The sequence below is a fragment of the Pelophylax lessonae genome (assembly GCF_965119305.1).
Source record: "Pelophylax lessonae genome assembly, chromosome: 2".
In the NCBI taxonomy this organism is placed as follows: domain Eukaryota; kingdom Metazoa; phylum Chordata; class Amphibia; order Anura; family Ranidae; genus Pelophylax; species Pelophylax lessonae.
This window is the reverse complement of record NC_138769.1, coordinates 207,539,251-207,557,758: the sequence shown is the minus strand read 5'-3', so window position 1 is coordinate 207,557,758 and position 18,508 is coordinate 207,539,251. Positions and strand designations below refer to the sequence as shown.

Below are 18,508 nucleotides of genomic sequence, written 5' to 3'. Positions count from 1 at the left end.
CCAGGATATTTATATAGCGAAGCCACTTGTCAGAGCAGGGTAGGGAGAGTTAGGTTGGTGGAGATGTAATGCTGGAGTTAAGTAGGAGGGTAGTGCTGTGAGCAAAGAACAAGATGGTTGGGAAACACTGTGAACAAGGGGTGAGGTGTGTAAGAGAAGTGGGCAGTATGACAGTTTGGGGATGCCTTGGATGAGGGCACTCTGTAACTGTATAGAGAGAGAGGTGAAAAGGAGGTCCTGTGAGTGATAGGGGTGAGGGGTTGTAAAAAATGTGCTGTGATGGAGGGGGGGGGGGGGCACTGTGATGGAGGGGGACATGAAGGGTGTGAGTTGGGTGTGTAGGGGGTACCCTGGTGGAGTGTGTACTGGGTTGGATGCAGAAATGTGTTCCAATTTGGGGTGGAGGGTGAGGGGTTGAGATATGCACTGCGGTGGGGTAAGGTGGCTGAAAACTGATGTGCGACAGTGAGGCAGTGTACAGTTGCTGTGTAGGCTTAGTGCCCTGCAGCCCTCTTTCCCTAGCTCCTTGCAAGTCTGATCAGGGAAAGATGATGGGTATTCTTAGTAACTGAGTTTGCTAAGATGACAAACTCCCTTCTAGCTTTCCTTTTGTGCAGCCATCTCCTCCTCAGCCTTTTCTGGCCCTGCTCGGTGTGCTTGCTTTCTGCATCATTTGGAAGCACAACAGAGATTTCACAGTACAACCAAGTTCTTGAGTGCAGGCTAAGGAGGAGACAGCTACTCAAGAGGAAAGTTCTCAAGCAGTTTGTCATCTCCTCTGCCTGCTCTAATTTTGAGAACATGTATCCCTTTTCCTGATAACAGTCCAGCAGGGAGTCAAGAGAGGGAAGGAGGGGTGCTAGGGGTTCAAGAAGTTGTGAAAGGAGGAATGTGGAGATGTTGGAGAGTGCGAGCACCAGATGCCAAATCCCCTGTTGACGTTTTTCATATTATTAAGGATGTAACTGGCCAATAGAGTGAAAGAGGTAAGGAGTGATGGAGAAGAACTCACTACTGAAGGCAGAATCACCCAAAGCATTATGAAACGTGGATTTATGCCTTTTCTCCAGTGAAAAAGTAATTGCTGAGAGCAACATTGTATTGCTGATTAAAAAAGGCACTTGTTGATTAAATGTCCTGTTACTTTTTATATTTTTAGGTTGCTGGGCCACCATTTAAAGCAAATACTCTTATAGCTTTCACCAAGTTATTAGGAGCACCAACCCACATTCTTCGAGATTGTGTGCACATAATGAAACTAGAGCTGGTAAGACATAATATACGTGTTCTGTTTCATATTTGTGTGTTCCACCATATTTCTGATTACAGTTAATGTTAACACTAAAGATGTATCGGTGATTTAGCCATGCCTAAATCATGAAGGGAATGTGTCTGTGAGTCATGGACGCTGCTCATTGCTGACCTCTTGGGAATGCTAGTTCCCTGTCATTCTGATGCTCTAAATAGAATGTTGTTGCTGACCTGAGACAAATGCAGAGATAAGTAGTTCTTTCACTCTTGTGACCCTGTTTACAGCATGTTTGCTACAGGTCTGTGATTTAAAAGTTTAGAAGTCAATCACTGCACTGGATTTGGCATGTCGAGAAGGAGCCCCCATACCTCACTTTAAAGTGATTCTAAAGGCTATTTTCTCTTTCGTTCACTGACTAACACAGATCCATATAAGCCCAAGGGTCTAAGAAGATACCGCTCTCTCCTCAAGAGTAGGACTAGCCGAAACAATTTTGGGTACTCCCCTGGGGCAGTCCTAGGGGGTATACTCCCACTTCCTGCTTTAGGAGTAAAGTTTTTTTCTGCTTAGTCAGGAATATGGACCTGGTTCCCTGCTGGGATCTGCGGTTCTGTTTTTTTTTTTTTCCCCTTTTAAATGTGATTTTTTTTTTCTTATTTTCTTCTCCTGTGGGAACTACAATCAACTGTCAGGACCGGGCGACGCACTGGATATGTAAGATCCTTTCCGTCATCCCAGTCTGGCCAGCGAGCGTGCTCCAACTATTAGCTCCACGTTAGTTCGGCCGTGACATAGCCCCAGTGGATGGGGGCTGGCTGGTGAGTGAAACACCTCGCGAGGACGCATAGCTCTGGTCGCGATAATGGTCACGGCCAGAGTCACAGCGTACCTCTGGCGTGCAGTTGCTTGGCCACACCACTACTCCCCTCCTCATTGGATTTGACTGACGGTAGCAAGAGGCTATGGCTCCCGTTGCTGCCAGTGTTTCCTGTGAGAACAGGAAGTGGAGGAGCAGTGCTGCAGGCTGGATGGCACTGGATCGATGATAGGAGCCAGGTAGGTGTTTAGGGTTGGAGTAGTGTTACTTACCATACTGCAGGGAATACAATAAAGTGATTTATAAAGGGTTCTTTTTTTTTTTTTTTAAAATAATGTAATACTTACCTGCTCTGTGCAATGGTTTTGCACAGAGCAGCCCCAAACCTTCTTTTCTGTGGTCCCCTGCTAGTGCTCTTAGCTCTTTCTCGGCTTGCTATGGGGCACTCATGCAAATAACAGAGGAACGAAGCACCAAAGAGAAACGTCACTTAGAGCTTTGGAGATAGACAAGTAAACACTACAGATATATGTGCTTAGTTCAGATTTTATGACTGAGGTTTACAACCACTTTAAGGTATTGTGGGTGGCTGTTGCACAATTATGTCAAGTACACTGAAGCACTAAGCCCTTCATTGTACATGAGGACAATGAGAGACCACCCACAAAGTGGAGTAGAGAAGGAGCGCCAGACTGAGGAGTAAGGTAAGTAATATACCCTTATTGTTGTGGGGAATCCCCACTGCAAGGGTAGTTTTATTTTGTTTCCTGGAATTGGGCTTTAGACCGGCTATATACGGTTCCAATCCCGCCCGATTCAGTAGAAACCAGCAGAGATTGGAACCATTAATGGGCAGGCTGAATTTTCCAAGTTGATTTGATCAACTTGGGTACAACCAGCCTGCCAGATTCTAACCGCTAGCAATAATCACTGTCTTCTCCCGATGGAGACTGCTTTCCCTGCCCGTTAACTCAGCCCCCATCCCCAAAAATTTTACAAAACTCAATTATGTATAATATATTATTATATTATTTATAGTATGTATTTTTTTTTCACAGCGCTTCCTGCATGTCCAGTTTTGTCATAAGCCGCCTTCTGTAAATTGAGTGTAGAGTCCATGTTTAGAGCTTACATTGGGATTAAAAGCAGAACAGAATCATAAACACATTATAATAAAAATTATAGAGGCATTCATCCGTTTACAGAATGCGAGTAATAATTTCTTTCCTGTGTCTTTTGCCATTTTCTTTTTTTATTCACTAAGCTCATTTACTAAAGGGTACCATATTTATGTTATAGTATTGAATGTTGCAGTATTTTGTGCAAAGAAATAATAAAGTTTTATTTCTCTATCGTTCCTTGATGGACGCAGTTCTCTGATCCATATCAGTAGGTTTATACTGTACCCTACAGGAGTAGGACACTAGAGAGAAAAAAAGTTCTGGCTACACTTATGGGCAGTCCCGGAGGGTACACCCTCTCACTTCCTGCATAGGATGTCAGTTTTAATCTGCTTAGTCAGGAGTAAGGACTTAGTTCCTTGCTGGGACTCTTTAGTCCTGGCATAAAAGTATTTTTTATGTAGATTTTTTTTTTTTAGCTGGCTTTTTTCTCCGGAATTTTTTCCTTCCTGTGAGATCCTCAAGCAACTATGAAGTGAGAGGGTGTACCCTCCAGGACTACCCGTAGGTGTAGCCAGAACTTTTTTTCTGCCTAGTGTCCTACTCCTTTAGGGGGCAGTATAACCCTACTGATATGGATCAGAGAACTGCATCCGTCAATGAACTTAAGATTTTACGGTAAGTCAAAAATCCATTTTTTTTTGGATATGTAGTCCTAAAATATCTCTAGCATCTGACCAGTGTTAATAAGCAGTGAAGAGCAGGAACACAATCTGTTTGAATTGATACAATAAACAACAAAATAATGTATGAAAAATAGGCGACTTCAATAGTGCATTGCATGTGGAAAATTGTTTTTCTCTTTCGTTCATTGACGGACACAGCTAAATATTTTCTTGACCGATAGGTTTATGCTCCTCTCCATAGAAGTAGGACACTAGGCGGAAATAAATTTGACCACGCCTATAGGGCAGTCCCAGGGGGTATACTCCCACTTCTGCTATAGGACTTTCGTTTTTTTCTTACTCTTCAGGAGTAAGGACCTAGTTCCTTGCTGGGGTCTTTGGTCCTTGCATTTTTTTCTTTTTAATACATTTTTTGTTTTTATTATTTTCTGTTCCTGTGAGAACTACAATCAACTGCTGGACTGGGCGACAGACTGGATATCCTAGATCCTTATGGTCTTCCAAGTGAGTGTGACCTGACCTTTGCTCCGCGCTGGTTTGGCCCCTACATAGCCCACTGGATGGGGGCTGGCCGGTGAGTTAAACGTCTCACGAGGATGCATAGCCCTGGTCAGATCCTAGTCATGACCTGAGTTGCAGCGTATCTCTGGCCGGTAGCACCCCCATGCAAAGATGGTGGGGGGTCTGCCTGGAATGGTGCCCCTCTGGTAGTCCCTCGGGGTGGACGTAGGCCCTACCCTGGGTTGGTCGGAACCCTGAGTGCCCTTCCTTCCCACTTTTATGATCCCCCTCAATATCAGGGTCCCTCTGCGGACCACCCCCCATTCACCCATACCTAGCTTCCCTGGTGCACCGGTAGGTTGGTATTTTTCACAGCGATTTTACACATTTTACTGGTGGTTCCTGGTTTACCCATGGAGTCCCGGGAGCATGTGTCACCACCTGACCCCCTCTCTGAGGCTGCGGGACCTGCAGGCTCCCAGTCCGCCTTGTCTGCTATGACAGCAGTTCTGCAGTCACTGGTGTCTCAAGTAGATTTGGCCCTCCAGTAGGAGTAAAAAGCGTCCTCTGCCTCCTCAGATTCGGAGTTGGATTTGGCCGCCGTGGGCACGAGTCGCCCTACTGGGTCTGCGTCCACGCACCCTGAGTGCTCTGATAGTGAAGATGATTCCTCTTCCACTACAGTCACACATGAAAAGGCACCGGTGAATGCATAGATTGAATCAGTGCGAGAAACTTTAAAATTGGAGGACGCAGCTACAACTGCGTCGGTTGCAACTGTGCAGTTTGGTACCCGCAGAACATCCGAGGCGGCAAAGGTATTCCCCTTTCCCGCCTATTTCGACAACATTGTCGCAAGTCAGTGGCGTTCCCCCCCAAACACACTGTCAGGGTCCCTAAAGCGCTTTGCTAGAAGGTATCCTTTTAAATCCCTGCTAAAGAAACTGACTGTACCACCCGTGGTGGACTCTCAGGTTTCCAGGTTGACTAAAGTCACCCTCCTTCTGGTGGAGGACTCGCCATCCTTTAAGGACCCATTTGACAAGAGAGCTGAATATCTGATACCTTTTCACCGTGGCCGTTTCCATTCTGTAGCCAGTGTTGTGGTCAACCGCCTCCTGACCTGGTGGAGCTTGCAGACTAGTTGGTCCAGGGGTTGTAGTATATCTGTGATGCCTCTCGGGATGTGGCCCCCTTAGCCAGCAGGGTGTCTATGACGGCGGTGACTGCGCCGCATGATCTGCGGACCATGCTTCCAGGAAGATATTGACTGATCTCCCTTTTGTAGGAGACCACTTGTTCGGAGCTTCCATGGAGATCATAAAGGGTCTTAAAGGAGGTAAGAGTACTCTGCTTCCACAGTCTGCCTGGAGTAAAGAGACTAGTCAAAGGCGTGGTCTTTTCTTCTCGGCCCATAAGCGGTCCTTTCGTCCTTCAGGATCTAAGGACCAGGGATCAAAATCAACCCGTAACCCTGTAGCGGGTTTCAATGGCCCTGGCCGGGTAAGTCCAAAACGGGCCCCTCTGGGACCGCAGACAGGCTCACTTCTGCCTGAAGGAGCGCCCTCACCCATACTTGGGGTGGGGGGGACGTCTTCACTTCTTTCTGGATCCGTGGACCTCCTGGATTCAAATGAGTCCACGAGTTGATTCGGTCCTGGTACAAGATAGAGTTTTGGTCTTTGCCTCAGGCAAAGTTCTTTCCTTCCAATCTGTGTTTGTCCCCAGATAGTCTACAAGGTCTTCTTGGGGCGGTACAGGATCTGCTCCCACAGGGGTCATTGTTCCAGTTCCGGAATCGGAACACTTTCAGGGGTTTTATCCAAACCTGTTTAGTGTTCCCAGGAAGGAAGGCAAGATCGTCTTCTGGATCTCAAGGCTTTGTGCGGGTCCAGAAATTCAGAATGGAGTCAATTCGCACAATGGCCTCCATCGATATCAAGGGCGCTTACCTTCATATCCCAATATATGTCGGGCATCAGCGTTTCCTTCGCTTTAACGTGGGCGAAGAGCACTATCAATTTGTGGCATTACCCTTTGGTCTTGCTTCGGCTTCTCGGGTGTTTACAAAAGTGTTGGCCCCGGGGTTGGCTTTACTGAGGCAGAAGGAGATTGTGGTGCTGGGGTACCTGGATGATCTCCTGGGAGCAGAGTCTCTGAATACCCTGAAAAACAATCTGGAAATTTCGGTGCGAACTTTGAAAGAGTTCGGTTAGAAACTGAATTTCCGGAAATCTGTTCTGGTTCCATCCATCGAACTGGACAATCTGGGCCTGACCCTGAACATGACCTTAGCCTGGGTGTTTCTTCCAGGGATGAAACTCAAGAAGTTGCAGGATGCGACACGGCTCCTTCTGTCCAACCGGCGATCATCCCTCAGGACCTGCATGCAAGTTTTGGGTCTGATGGTCTCCACCTTTGAGGCAGTTGCCTTTGCACAATTCTATAGCAGGTCTCTACAGTACGAAATCCGTGTCAAATGGAACAAGAACCCACATGCTCTAGACAATCTGATCCTGTTGAGCCAGAGTACAAGGGGATCCCTGATCTGGTGGCTCCGCTCTCCGGTGCTTCGACTGGGAAAATCCTTTCTCCCCCTGTACTAACCGTGGTCACAACGGATGCCAGCCTCTCCGGATGGGGAGGTGTCTTGGGTACGGATCCGGCTCAGAGGGTTTGGACTCTGAAGGAGTCCAGTCTGCCGATCAATATCCTGGAAATTCAGGCAATCAGGCTTTGCCTGATCCATTGGACAGATCATCTGCAGGGGTGCCCAGTGAGGATTCAATCTGACACGGCCTAGGCATATGTCAATCATCAAGGGGGCAGCAAAAGTGCCTTAGCGGCCGGTGAAGTAGCCGGTATTCTAAGATGGGCAGAACGCCTTGTTCCAGCCATCTCTACCGTGCATATTCCAGTGGTGGAAAATTGGCAGGCGGATTACCTCAGTCAGCAGAAGTTGGATCAGGGAGAATGGTCTCTCCATCAGAAGGCGTTTCCGCAACTGTGCCTCAAGTGGGGGACTCCTGATGTGGACCTATTGGCCTCTTGTCTCAACGGGAAGGTGCAGAGGTTCGGGTAGTGATCAATAAATATCGTTTTTTTAATACCGATATTTTAGTCATCGGATATCGGTATCGGCCGATATTTTCGGACCTGTAAAAAATTTTTTTTATTTCACAGGTATTCCTTGTGGAGGGATCTGGGGGTCTACTCGGCACTGAAAAGCATTCAAAACGCCAAGTTTGGCTGTTTTGAATGCTGTCAGTTTTTCAATTTGGAGCGGAGTACCCGGAAGTGATGTCATGACATCACTTCCTGTTTTTTTACATGGAGGCCTGATCAGAGCCGAATGCGGCTTTGATCGGGTCTTCAGCGGCCCGGGTCTCCCGGTGGGAAGGGAGACCCGGGCAAGCCGTGGAAGGCGACGGAAGGGGGAGGCACGTCCCCTCCCTCTCCTTGTAATGACAGCCGAGCGGCTTCTCAGCCAAATCGGTTGTCATTACAAGACAGCTGACCGTCGGCTATGGACGCCCGTAACGTGGTGATACCTCTAGCTGCAGGTATCACTCTGTTACAGCACTTTCCCGCAATACCGGTAACCTCAGGGGCCGATTCCGATATATCGGGGAAAGTGCATATCGGCCCCCAATATATCGGTGGTGCCGATAATCGGTCGATCCCTAGTCTCGGGATCCTCTGGCCGACACCACGGACACTCTTGTAGCTCCTTGAAGCCAATATCGTCTAAGGTACGCAATTCCTCCGCTAAATCTTCTGCCAAGACTTTTTCAAAGGATCGAGGCAGAAGGGGTTACAGTCATCCTAGTGGCACCGGACTGGCCTTGCAGCTCCTGGTACGCAGACCTAGTATAGCTGGTTCGCCGATGTCCTTTGGAGACTACCTCTCAGAGAAGATCTGTTAACTCAAGGACTGATCTTCCATCCTGTTTCTCCAAAGAGGTGTAAATCAGCATTTGGCCTTGTGTACCATCAAAGGCCAGATATCGGCCTTGGCGATTTTTCTTTTAACCCCCGTCCCTCTATTGAGTTGGGTTTTATGTCCTTCTGACACTGCTTGATACAAAACTGAAGTCCTATAGCAGGAAGTGAGAGTATACCCCCTGGGCCTGCCCTATAGGTGTGGTCAAATTTTTTTACACCTAGTGTCCTACTCCTATGGAGAGCAGCATAAACCCATTGGTTAAGAAGGTATGGAGCTGTGTCCATCAATAAAGATCAGAGAAAAGGATTTTACAGTAAGACAAAAATCCATTTTTTTTTTCAAATGTTTTAATTTATGTGCATTGCACTTTTTGATACAAAATTTACCATGAGATAAAAGTGCAACACGTGCACAATGTATCGGTGATCTGACTTTGTTTCAGTTGAAAGCTTTTTTGGTTTTCTCCATGTTTATCTGTTAACATTGTTTTTTTTTTTTTTTTTTTTCTATTTTTATTTTAATTGCAGTTCCCAGATCAAGCTACGCAATTAAAATGGAATGTACAGTTTTGTTTAACCATCCCTCCAAGTGCTCCACCAATTGCACCCCCTGGAACACCTGCTGTTGTGCTAAAATCTAAAATGCTGTTTTTTGTAAGTATTTACGTTATCATGGCTAAAAGCAATTTTTTAGGTTTTTTTGTGAGGGAAAATGAACCCTCATTTTCGTGTTTGTGTGCGCTATATATTTGCTTGAAGCAGTATGAAAGATTTGGAGATGTCCCTTATCTTTTGTTTTCTATGTCCTCCCCTCCTGTCTCCCTTGTCATCTGTTTGCATCAACAAAGTGTTGGTCTTCTCCATATCTGGAACTGCCTGTTTTTGGTGTAACCTGTGATTGCTAATGCTTTGTAAGGCTGCTGACTTGGGCAAAATGCTTACGGAACTGAATAAACAGGCCCTTTACAATTTTCCTTTATTATGGACTGCAGAGTGGTAATATAGGCACTTATTATTGATGATCACTGCTTGAAAAAGCATTGGACTGTTGCAGTGAAGCACAGTCCTAAGCGATAAACTTCTGATGTTTGGTTGACTTGTCTTGCCAACTTCAGTCTATTTATTTAGTTGAAGTATTATTTTGTTTGTGGCGTCACTCGCAAATAAAAATAATGGAAATATTAGTTGGAGGATTATATAAAATAAATGGTGTAAACACTGATTAGAACATAATGTTAAAGTAGTATTAAAACCCTGTTTTTTATTTATTTATTTATTTTTTATTTTTTTTAGCTTGCAGCACAATAAAAATAAACATTTCCCAAGTGTGCGGTTTTTTAAAAAGGTTACCCCCAGCACTTGCAGATTACAACTTTTTTTTTTTTTTTTTAAACTGCGTTTATTAAATTTATCACCTGAACAGTACAAGAATGCTACAAAACATTGGAAATACAGTGAGTCATAGAGTAGTACCGGTCATCAATGAAATAACACAAAGGTTCAATATAGGTAAAGGATATCCCATAGACACATAGATACAGAGATTTACAAATTTGTCAGAATAAAGCAGATATCCTTAGGTATAACACATTCATCACATGCTCGTTATATGCAGAAACAAAACAAAAAGAAAAAAAACCCCAAAGAAAAAGGAACAACTCAGCAGAAAAATGCAGGTGGTGGTCAGAGTCACAGCCTTACTGGTCAGCGGAGCGTGGGCCCAGAACAGCCCCCCCCCCGTACCCGGACCGCCCTCACCCTCAGGGCGGTGTGGAGCTGCACGTGTCAGATAAAGCAACCCAAGGACCCCAAACTTTCAGGAACTTTTTTGGACAGCCCCTGGCCTCATAAGTCAGCCTATACAGGGGTAGGACATGGTTGACTAAATTTTTCCAAAGATCAAGAGGGATCCTGTCCACCTGTGTCCATTGCATCACTACAGTTTTCCTGGCATAAAACAACAAGAGTCGGAGAAGCTGTTTCCGATGGGTGCTGAGATCAATCTCCCCGAAAATCCCCAGTAAGCACCACTTAGGGCTGCAGACATTAGGGAAATCCAAGGAGGTCGAGAGAAAGTGCGTAACTTGGGACCAAAAAGGTCTAACTTTCGGGCAACTCCACAGCATATGAAGCAATTTTCCCTGGTCCCCCCCACATTTATGACAGTCTGGCGCGGGTCTCTGCTTCATCAGAAACAACCGATAAGGAGTATAATAAGTCCTATGAAATATACGTAACTGTATCAGACGGTCCCTGGCTGAGATGGGCGTCCTAAAATATACCTCAAGCATTTCTTCCCAATCATCGTCCGAGATATCCGGGATGTCTCTCGTCCACCCGGCCCTAACAGCCTCCAGGCGCGATGGCACACTAGTAAGAAGGATTCCATAGTAGGAGCTAGTCAGCTTAGTGTGCTCATCCCGCAACAATTCCTTTTCCATAGGCGAATTGTCTAGCATGACACTGCCCGGCCCAAATTGGGCCAAGGCAGCGTGTCGCAGCTGGAGATAACGATATTGCCAAGAGCCGGGCACCCGAAAGTCCGCCCGGAACTGGGAGAACGTCTTAAAATTCCCCCCCTCAAACAATTGATGGGCATACTTCAGGCCCCGTTCTGCCCACCGCGCCGCATCCTGAGACCCAGCGAAGTGAGGCAGACTAGGATTGCACCATAAGGGTTGATTCGGGGAACAGAGGCCCGGAGTCGCCGCCAACAGAGACTCACATCTGACATATATCTGTAGAGAGGATTTCAAGAGTGCCGTACCCTCGGAGGACACAACGCAGCGCCGGTAAATAAGATTAGCAAGCGTTTCATAGGAGGAAACCACCGCTGCTTCGACAGCCGTAGCCGCACTGCTCCTCCGAGGGAAAAGCCAACCGTGGACATGTCCCATCTGTGCTGCATAGTAATACAAGCGCAAGTTTGGAAGGGCAAGGCCCCCCATCGCCACCGGCTGCTGTAAGGTGGCAACAGAAAGCCTAGGCGCCTTCGGGTACCATAGGAAACCGGAAATAAGAGAATCAAGATCCCTGAAAAACTTATTCGGCACAAACAGTGGAGAGTTGGCAAGGAGATACAGAAATTTCGGCAACATAACCATTTTAAATAAGTTGACCCTACCAGTCAGAGTTAAAGGCAGATGCTTCCAGTGCTCCAGTCTAGATTTGAACAGGTTTAGGCAGGGAACAAGATTATTTTGGAAATACAAGGATATAGGTTGCTGAACTTGAACACCGAGATATTTAAATGAGAACGTAAACTTCAAGGGGCAGTCAGTCGGCAGCGAGAGCGGGATGTCCATATCGACAGGAAACAGGCTAGACTTAGTCCAGTTAACCCGAAAACCAGAAAAAGAACCGAAATGTCGAATAAGTCGGAGAACGGGCATAAGCGACGTGTGTGGATCAGTTAAATACAACAACATGTCGTCGGCATAAAGAGAGACCCTCTCCTCCAGAGACCCCACCGACATCCCTTGGACAGCGGGGGAAGTTCGCAGCAGCTGAGCCAAAGGTTCTATTGCGAGCGCAAAAAGCAAGGGGGATAAAGGGCAACCCTGCCGCGTACCCCGTCGTATCTGCAGTGGACCAGAAACCATCCCATTTACCCTAATACGGGCAAGAGGTTGAGCATATAGGATCCGAAGCCAAATCAAAAAATTCTTTCCAAACCCAAATCTCTCAAGTACATAGAACAGGTACGGCCACTCCACAGAGTCAAAAGCCTTCTGTGTATCAAGTGAGAGGACCACCCTTGGTAAACGGGAGGGGTTCGGGACCTGCAGATTGGTGAACAACCGACGAATATTCGCATAAGCCGAGCGCCCCGGAATGAAGCCAGTCTGATCTATCCCCACAATAGAGCCAATTATCCCATTAAGACGCAATGCGAGAATTTTAGTAAGGATTTTAAGCTCTACATTAATAAGCGATATGGGTCTGTAAGAGTCACAGTATCGCGGGTCCTTATTAGGCTTAGGGATCAAGACTATGAGGGCCTCCTGGAGTGAAGGAGGGAGGGAGCCACCATCAAATATCGACTTGAAGAGCACCAGGAGTCGCGGCAGCAACAGTTCCCCGTGCTGTACATACCATTCTACCGGAAAACCGTCAGGGCCCGGAGTTTTATGTTTTGGAAACGATTTAATGGCTACCCCCACCTCCTCCAGCGACAGAGGGGCCTCCATACTAGCTCTCTGCTCAACACTAAGTGTGCGGAAAGGAATAGAGTCCACGTAAGCATAAAGCTCTGGGGGGGTATAATGGGCCCGAGAGGTGTACAGGTCCGAATAAAATTTGTGGAAGGCGCCAAGTATGTCCTCCGTAGCCGAGAGAGAGTGCCCCGCATGATCCAAAATAACAGGGATAGCAACCGGTTCCAGAACGGGGCTAGCCAAAAAGGCCAGCAAACGACCGCTCCTGTCCCCGGTCTCAAAAATACGTTGGGACTGGTACAGGAGACGCTTCTGGGTCCTCTGCACCAAGGCCAGCTCGTAAGCCCGCTGCGCCGCCTTCCACGTTCTATTATTCTCAGGGGTGGGATCCAAAGTGTAAACCCGTTCGGAGGCACTCAGAGCATCTGCCAATTCCTCGATTTCTGCTGCCACTGCCTTTTTGAACTTAGAAACCCCCTGCATGTATGCCCCGCGCAGGACAGCCTTAGAGGCGTCCCAACAGGTGAGGTCCCGCACCCCTTCCGCATTCTCCGCCCAGAAATGAGTCATGGCAGTAGCACATTCAGCCGACACCATCGGTTCCGCGAGCCAGTAAGGGCTCATACGCCACACCGATCCAGCCGGACGCCTGGCCACCGTCAGCGTCATCGCCAGGGGTGAATGGTCTGAGATTGCCCTCGGGAGGTACGCCACGTCGGAGACCAGTGGAAGCACCTCCGAGGAGACAAACCACATATCCAATCTAGAGAAGGTACCATAAGAGCTGGAATAACAGGAGTATTCCCTTCTCTGCGGATATTTCCATCTCCACGTCTCGGTGAGACCGCACGCCGCAGCCCAGTCAGCTAATGCCAGCGACTGTCGCCCCGAGCCGTGGAGACGATCCATTTGAGGATCCAAAACTGCATTAAAATCCCCTCCTATAATTAAAGACCCCTGAGCCATGGAGAGGACCGTCCGCATACAGTCATCAAGACGTCCAACCTCCACTGGCGGAGGGAGGTATAAGTTAACTATTGTAAATAAACGTTCCATAAAATTCAATACCACTATAACATAACACCCATCCCGGTCGGTCTTCACCTCCAGCACCCGCACCGGGCACGCCCTGGAGATCAAGATCGAGACCCCCCTTGAATAGGTGGAGTAAGTAGCATGGAATGCGTGAGCCACACGTGGTCGCTTTAACGCCCTTGTTTTGGGGTCCATTAAGTGCGTCTCCTGCAAAAGGAGGATGTCCGCCTTAGAGCGCTTGAAATGATCAAACACTAGAGACCTCTTAATCTTGGAGTTCATACCCCGCACATTCCATGTCAAAAGCCTCAAAGACATTTATTAACAGAAAGTAGCATGAAGAAACGCGGCCCACCCAGAGGAGAACCCCCTCCGAGAGCGCCCCGCCCCCACCTGAAAAAACATACATACCAGTACCTAGCGGGCGCACGGGCAGGGAAAGCCCCCGGGGGGCCCGTCCGGACCACATCTCCGCTGAAATACCACCTAATAGAGAGCTGACCACCACTGCTGAGAGAAAAAGCATACGGAGTAAAAATAAAACAGAAAACTGAAATCCACAACCCCATGAACCCACCCCCCCACCCCCCACCCGGCTCCCTGTCATAAAAACGGGCAGAGAGCTTTAGCCCAGAAACACTAACAACCCCAGAAGGCATAACTATGCCAGAATGTCTTTAGTTCAGTGTCCCTAAAGGAGCAGGAACACACCAGAAAAATAAAAATAAAAACAAGAAAAATGAAAAATGGAAAATGGGGGGGGGGGAGAAAAAAAAGGAAAAATTTCCCCCCCAGAAAAAAAAAGGGAAAAAGACAAAAAGCTGCGGAGGTGGCGGCACCGCCTCAGAGTATAGAGGTGCAAGTTCAGGGGATGAAAACCTCCTCAGAGAACACATGAGGGAGACCGTCCGGTCCAGTATGGAGTCGTCCAGCCAGCAGGATAACAGCACCCCCAGACAGGGGATATCAGCAACAGAGTCCGAGCATCAGTATGGAGGGGGCCCAGGTAGGCCCAGACCCCCGGCAAACAACAGCTGCAATAATCAAAGCATGTTCAGCCCCGTCTTCCCAAACCATCAAGCCAGGCCGATGCATCCTGCGGGGAAAGGAAGAAGTGAGCCTTTCCCTCATGGATCACCCTCAATTTAGCTGGGTAAAGCATGCTGTAGCCAAACTGCCCTTCCCTAAGCCTGCGTTTGACCACATTGAAGGCCATGCGTAACTTCTGTGTAGCAGCAGAGTAGTCAGGATAGATAGAGATTTTAACTCCATTGTATTGAAGGTCAGGAAGATCGCGTGCAGCTCGCAGGATATTTTCCTTGTCCCGAAAATGAAGGAATTTTGCCAGTAAAGATCTTGGAGGGGCCCCAGGAGGGAGAGGGCGCATAGGAACCCGGTGTGCTCGTTCAATGGCAAACAGGGGGGAGAGATGTTCCACACCTACAGTATCCTTAATCCAGGTCTCCAGAAAATCCTCAGCATGTCTCCCCTCAGATTTCTCAGGAAAGCCAACAAAGCGGAGATTATTTCTGCGCATCCTGTCCTCCAAGTCCCCAAGTTTATCAGAATGGACCTGTAGATCCTGCCGTTGTGTGCGGACCTCTGCCTGCAAGGGGTTAACTGTGTCCTCAACATCACTGATACGCTGTTCAGCAGCAGCGATCCGAGTGCGAATCTTCTGCACTTCATGTTTAACTATAGATAGGTCCAGCCGGACAGTCTCAATTTGAGTGGTCAGAGTGGATTGGCAAGTGTGAATAGCCTCCATGATGTGCTGTAACGTGAGGCTCCCAGAAGCTGAATCTCCCGCCTCAGTAGCCCCCTCTGGAGCCCCCCCTGCTTGGGAGTCCCCCGCATCCCATGTCCCATCTGCCGCCCAGGGATCTGAGCCCTCCTGCAGCCCCGGGGATAGAGCTGGGGGTCCCTTAGACAGTATGGGGGAATCAGCGAAATGGTCCCGAATAGTGGTCGGGGGTCGGGCCTTCTGGGGCACACCATCAGGCTTACCCGAGGAAGCAGGGATCCGTGAAGGAGGCTGTCCGGCCCGGCCCGACTTCTCCTTGGGCGGACGCTGCGGCTGTGAAGAGGGTCCGGCGCCATCTTGGGAGGCCTCGCGGCCCGGGCTGTTTCGGAAGGCCGCTCCTGCCTTGGTGCCCTGGGGGCCGATTTTGACCATGGTGGCCGGCTCCGGAGGTGCCAGGATAGGTGTGTCAGCGAAGATTGAGGGGTTGTTTGAAAGGATTAGTGCCAGGATCACTGAAGGATCACCAGGTGCCGCCGGAGCTCCGAGACCGCGCTGCTTACATGCCGATCGCTAGCCACGCCCCCAGATTACAACTTTTTTAGTGTTACTTGATCCTGCTTTCTCAGTGCTGCTTCCCTGAACTTCCTGTCTTCACAGCAGTGGAGAGTACAGTCTCCAGGCAGTCTGTTAGCTTAGAGAAGGGAGGTGGCTGGAGGAGGACGGAAGAGCCAGGGGAGTGTCTTGCCATCCTAGGTTATGGGGCTGTGTGTTTTTTAATAATACCACTCAGTGTAGGGAGACATAACTCTAGACCCTGCTTGCAAAGGCGACTCCATAAAATGCTGCAATTCTTCCCATTGATCACTAATGTAAGTCACAGTAATTTCACAGTACACCAATATAAGGAGTATTCTTTCTATTGACTACCTGTGTAATTAGGGAGCTCTTGTCCCACTCACCATCAATGTTATGGGACACTCTTCCACCGACTACTAATGTAGGAGCTCTTCTACATTGAACACCAATGAACATCATGTGGCCTTACTGAAGCGGCTTTAGAATGGGTAAGAATAGCCATCTTTTCTTTGAAAGGGTGATAGAATATTCTTAGAATGGGCGTGGCTGAGCAGCCGATGTAACAGGATGCTCCTACTGTCCTCTTCGCCGAAGATCCGCACAAATATCCAGGGGGTGGACGATTAAGACACCCAACCGTCCTTAATGCTACACCGGAGACTCGACATCGGTCGCGGGCACCTTGACAGCGGGTCCGACGGGCTGCTGAACATGGCCAAAAGGCTCAAAGAAGGCTGTTCTCCCCCTAACCTGACTTCCCAAGATGGCGCCTTGCCTCCACGCTCCACAAAGGGGAAATACAAAGAGGCAGCACAGAAGCTCTTTTCCCGATCTTCTACCAAAGAACCTCCTGCTCCTCCTATCCCTACTGAGGGTTCCCCTGGTGCTTAATCGGAGGCAGAGGACACAGTGCCACCGGAAGACCTGGCCAGACCTATACTCGACTGGGATACAGTAAGTGCACAGGCGGACATATTTGCCATGCCTTCTTTACCAGGACGGGATGACCCAAAGCCGACTCTCCGATATCATGGCTGCTATGAACATGTGCAATACTTCTATAACAACTCTCACGGCATAAATAAAAGGTGGTAAAGGGGAAGTATCCTTTATTAGACAGGATATGCAGAAATTACGAGAGAGAATGGCAGCACTGGAGGGTTTTGTGAGTACAGTTGAGGATGACATGGCACTCTTAATGAGGGATGTTAAACATGCACTCCTCACTGCTCAGCACACTGCACTCATTGATAAGGAGAAACGACTAGCTATACCGGAGTGGGCAGAGGGAAGGAATCCAGTTGCCTTTATTGAGAATTTGTTCTTTTGTCTACTTTTGGCAAGGAGTCTTTTTCACCTATGTTCTCAGTTTAGCGGGCACACAGAGTTCCATTGCGCCCTCTACGTGCAGGCAGCCCTCCGCACACTTTCCTGTTCAAACTGTTGAACAGAGATGTTATACTTGCCAAGGCTCAGGATAAAGGAAATCACATGATGATTGACAACACCAAAATATATCTTTTTCCAGATTTCTCAACTGAAGTGCAGAAACAGCGAGCAAAATTTACGGGAATTAAGGCGCCTCAGAACACTAGACCTGCAATATGCCATGCTGTATCCAGCCAAGCTTTGGGTTGTTGCCAAGGGGGGGGGTTTCATTTCTTTGACAGACCATCTCCTGCAACCCAATGCCTGGACAGGGAGGAAAGTTCACTTTGCTTGAATAGACCTTTAAGATCAACTGCTACCTGGAGTCCCTTACCCACTTGAGTGTTCCTGAAGAGAGGCCTCTCTTCCATAACCCACCCCTGTTTTTTTTTATGTAAATGGGTGGATTACAGATAACTGCTTTGAATAGTTACAAATACTTCGCTGCGGTGAAGCTTTTTGTTACCGAATTGAGCTTCTACTGTTGCGATCATGGAAGTCCTACATGGGCAATTTGTTACGCAGTTTCCAAGTTTGAGGATCTAGTTCTCTGGTTTTATATTTCTTCTACTTTATTTTACTAGCCTCTATTTTTGTGCCTGCTCTAAGAGCTATCTTATCCAAAAACACCTGATCAAGCTTGCCTTTCCTGAGCTTCTCTCTTTACCAAGGTCCCTTGTTGCGGATAAAAGGGGAATATTGGTATGTATTGCTAACTACGTGCACATTTTTGGGATTCTGGGGATCGCTCCATCTATCATGAGAATATCCCATTGTTTATTTCTCTTTTGCTATGTCTGCTACAAATACGCATATTGTCCTGGAACGTTCGAAGACTTATAACCAGGTGAAGCGCCTGGCAGTGCTTCAGAACATTAAACATATACAAGCTAGTATAATTTGTCTTCAAAAGACTCATTTCCCTCTTATACTGCACCCGTCCCTATCTGCCAGACCGTTTAGTTATTAATATCACTCCACTTACTCTTCCTACTCCAGGGGAGTGAGCATTTTAGTTCATCAAGGAACTCTGTTCTTTTGTACCCAAAAGGTTATTGATCCTGATGGACGTTGTATCTTTTTCTTATGTTAAATTTCTGGGCTAACGTGCAGAATAGCGGGCGTGTACATACCTCCCCTGTTTTCAGCTGAGGTTCTCAAAAAGTTGGTGAGATTTATGACCCGGTTCCCTAATATTCCGCTAGTAGAGATTGGTGATTTTTTTTATATAATAATTTTCTAGATG

The 18,508-nt window shown here is 47.7% G+C and overlaps 1 protein-coding gene across 4 annotated transcripts in view; it reads left to right on the top strand.

Moving 5' to 3' along the window:
• Nucleotides 1-18,508, top strand: part of MED14 (mediator complex subunit 14) — a 164,672-nt gene that overhangs the window by 127,960 nt on the left and 18,204 nt on the right. For all 4 annotated transcript variants that reach the window (XM_082244540.1, XM_082244538.1, XM_082244539.1 and 1 more), the window contains 2 exons: nt 1,160-1,267; nt 8,851-8,976. In XM_082244540.1, coding sequence (XP_082100666.1) covers nt 1,160-1,267; nt 8,851-8,976 — 234 coding nt within the window. The remainder of the gene's footprint in view (nt 1-1,159; nt 1,268-8,850; nt 8,977-18,508) is intronic.